This window comes from Lampetra planeri, unplaced genomic scaffold (assembly GCF_965212315.1).
Source record: "Lampetra planeri unplaced genomic scaffold, kcLamPlan1.2.h2 scaffold_255, whole genome shotgun sequence".
Lineage (NCBI taxonomy): Eukaryota > Metazoa > Chordata > Hyperoartia > Petromyzontiformes > Petromyzontidae > Lampetra > Lampetra planeri.
The window spans coordinates 26,735-28,488 of NW_027615083.1; the positions used below are offsets into that span (position 1 = coordinate 26,735).

The following is a 1,754-nucleotide window of genomic DNA, read 5'->3' on the forward strand; positions in this document are numbered from 1 at the left end:
TGACTTGAGACCGGGTCTCAGGGTCGGTGACTTGAGACCGGGTCTCAGGATCAGTGTCTTGAGACCGGGTCTCAGGGTCGGTGACTTGAGACCGGGTCTCAGGGTCAGTGACTTGAGACCGGGTCTCAGGGTCAGTGACTTGAGACCGGGTCTCAGGGTCGGTGTCTTGAGACCGGGTCTCAGGGTCAGTGACTTGAGACCGGGTCTCAGGGTCGGTGTCTTGAGACCGGGTCTCAGGGTCGGTGACTTGAGACCGGGTCTCAGGGTCAGTGACTTGAGACCGGGTCTCAGGGTCAATGTCTAGACACCGGGTCTCAGGGTCGGTGTTTCGAGACCGGGTCTCAGGGTCGGTGTCTAGACACCGGGTCTCAGGGTCGGTGTCTTGAGACCGGGTCTCAGGGTCAGTGTTTCGAGACCGGGTCTCAGGGGGTCAGTGACTTGACACCGGGTCTCAGTCTCCGCGTCTTCTCCCCGCTCCTCCCCTTGCCCCTGCGCTCCCAGCCCTGATCTTCGACATCGTCGTCGCCGTCACCATCAAGGGCCTGGTGCGCCGCAAGGGCCCCTCCTACTGCGACCCGGCCGCCCCTCACCACCCTCCCCAGCGCGGCGCGCCATCCTCGCCCCTCTCCTCCTCCTCCCCCTTCTCGAGCGCCGTCTCCCTCGCCGCCTCCGCCCCGCCCGCCCCCTACTACTCCTCGTCCGCCTCCCCGACGTTCTACGCCGGCGCCGGCGGCAGGAACTCCGCCACCGCCACGTCCGCCCCGTGCCGCCTGCTCCCGCCGCTGCTCCGCCGGGCCCTGGAGGCTTCGGCCTTCTCGTTCCCCGCCAACCAGGCGACGCGAGCCGCCCTGCTGGTGCTCTTCCTGCCGCGCCACCTGGTGCTGGGCTTCCCGCTGCGGGTGCTGCTGCTGCTGTGGGCGCTGCTGGTGGGGCTGCTGCGCGTTGCGCTGGGCCACCACTACGTCACCGACGTGCTGTGCGGGTTCGCCGTCGGCTGCGCGGAGGCTCGCCTCGTCGAGGCGCTCTGGGTGTCGGCCGCCGGCTTCCAGGCGCTCGCCAGGGCCGTGGGGCTGCCGGTGTGAGTTGTGTGGGCGGTGGTGGTGGTGGGTGGGTGGGGAGGGGGGGTGGGGTGTGCTGTGGGGTGGTGGTGTGGTGAGGGTGAGGGGTGGTTTGGTTGATGGGTAGGGTGGTGGTGGTGGTGGTGGGTGGGTGGGGAGGGGGGTGTGTGGTGGTGTGGTGAGGGGTGGTTTGGTTGATGGGTAGGGTGGTGGTGGTGGTGGTGGGTGGGTGGGGAGGGGGGTGTGTGGTGGTGTGGTGAGGGGTGGTTTGGTTGATGGGTAGGGTGGTGGTGGTGGTGGTGGTGGGTGGGGAGGGGGTGTACGGTGGTGTGGTGAGGGGTGGTGTGGTTGATGGGTAGGGTGGTGGTGGTGGTGGGTGGGGAGGGGGGTGTGCGGTGGTGTGGTGAGGGGTGGTGTGGTTGATGGGTAGGGTGGTGGTGGTGGTGGGTGGGGAGGGGGGTGTGTGGTGGTGTGGTGTGGTGAGGGGCAATGTGGTTAAGGTTGAGAGTGGTGGTGTCAAGGCCCTCGCCAGGGCTGTAGACCTGCTGCCGTGAGTGGTGTGGTGTGGTGGTGTGGTGAAAGGTAATGTGGTTAAGGTTGAGAGTGGTGGTGTCAAGGCCCTCGCCAGAGCTGTAGACCTGCTGCCGTGAGTGGGTGGTGGTGGCTAAACGGGCGCGGCACGGGCTGGAGAAGAGA

The 1,754-nt window shown here is 67.1% G+C and overlaps 1 protein-coding gene across 1 annotated transcript; it reads left to right on the forward strand.

Moving 5' to 3' along the window:
• Positions 1-437: 437 nt before the first annotated feature.
• On the forward strand, positions 438-1,083 carry LOC144740650 (uncharacterized; the record flags this gene model as incomplete). Its single annotated transcript, XM_078623446.1, has 1 exon — positions 438-1,083. A coding segment is annotated over one exon (645 nt), but the record flags the coding sequence as incomplete, so codon positions are not given.
• Between the last annotated feature and the right edge of the window lie 671 nt (positions 1,084-1,754).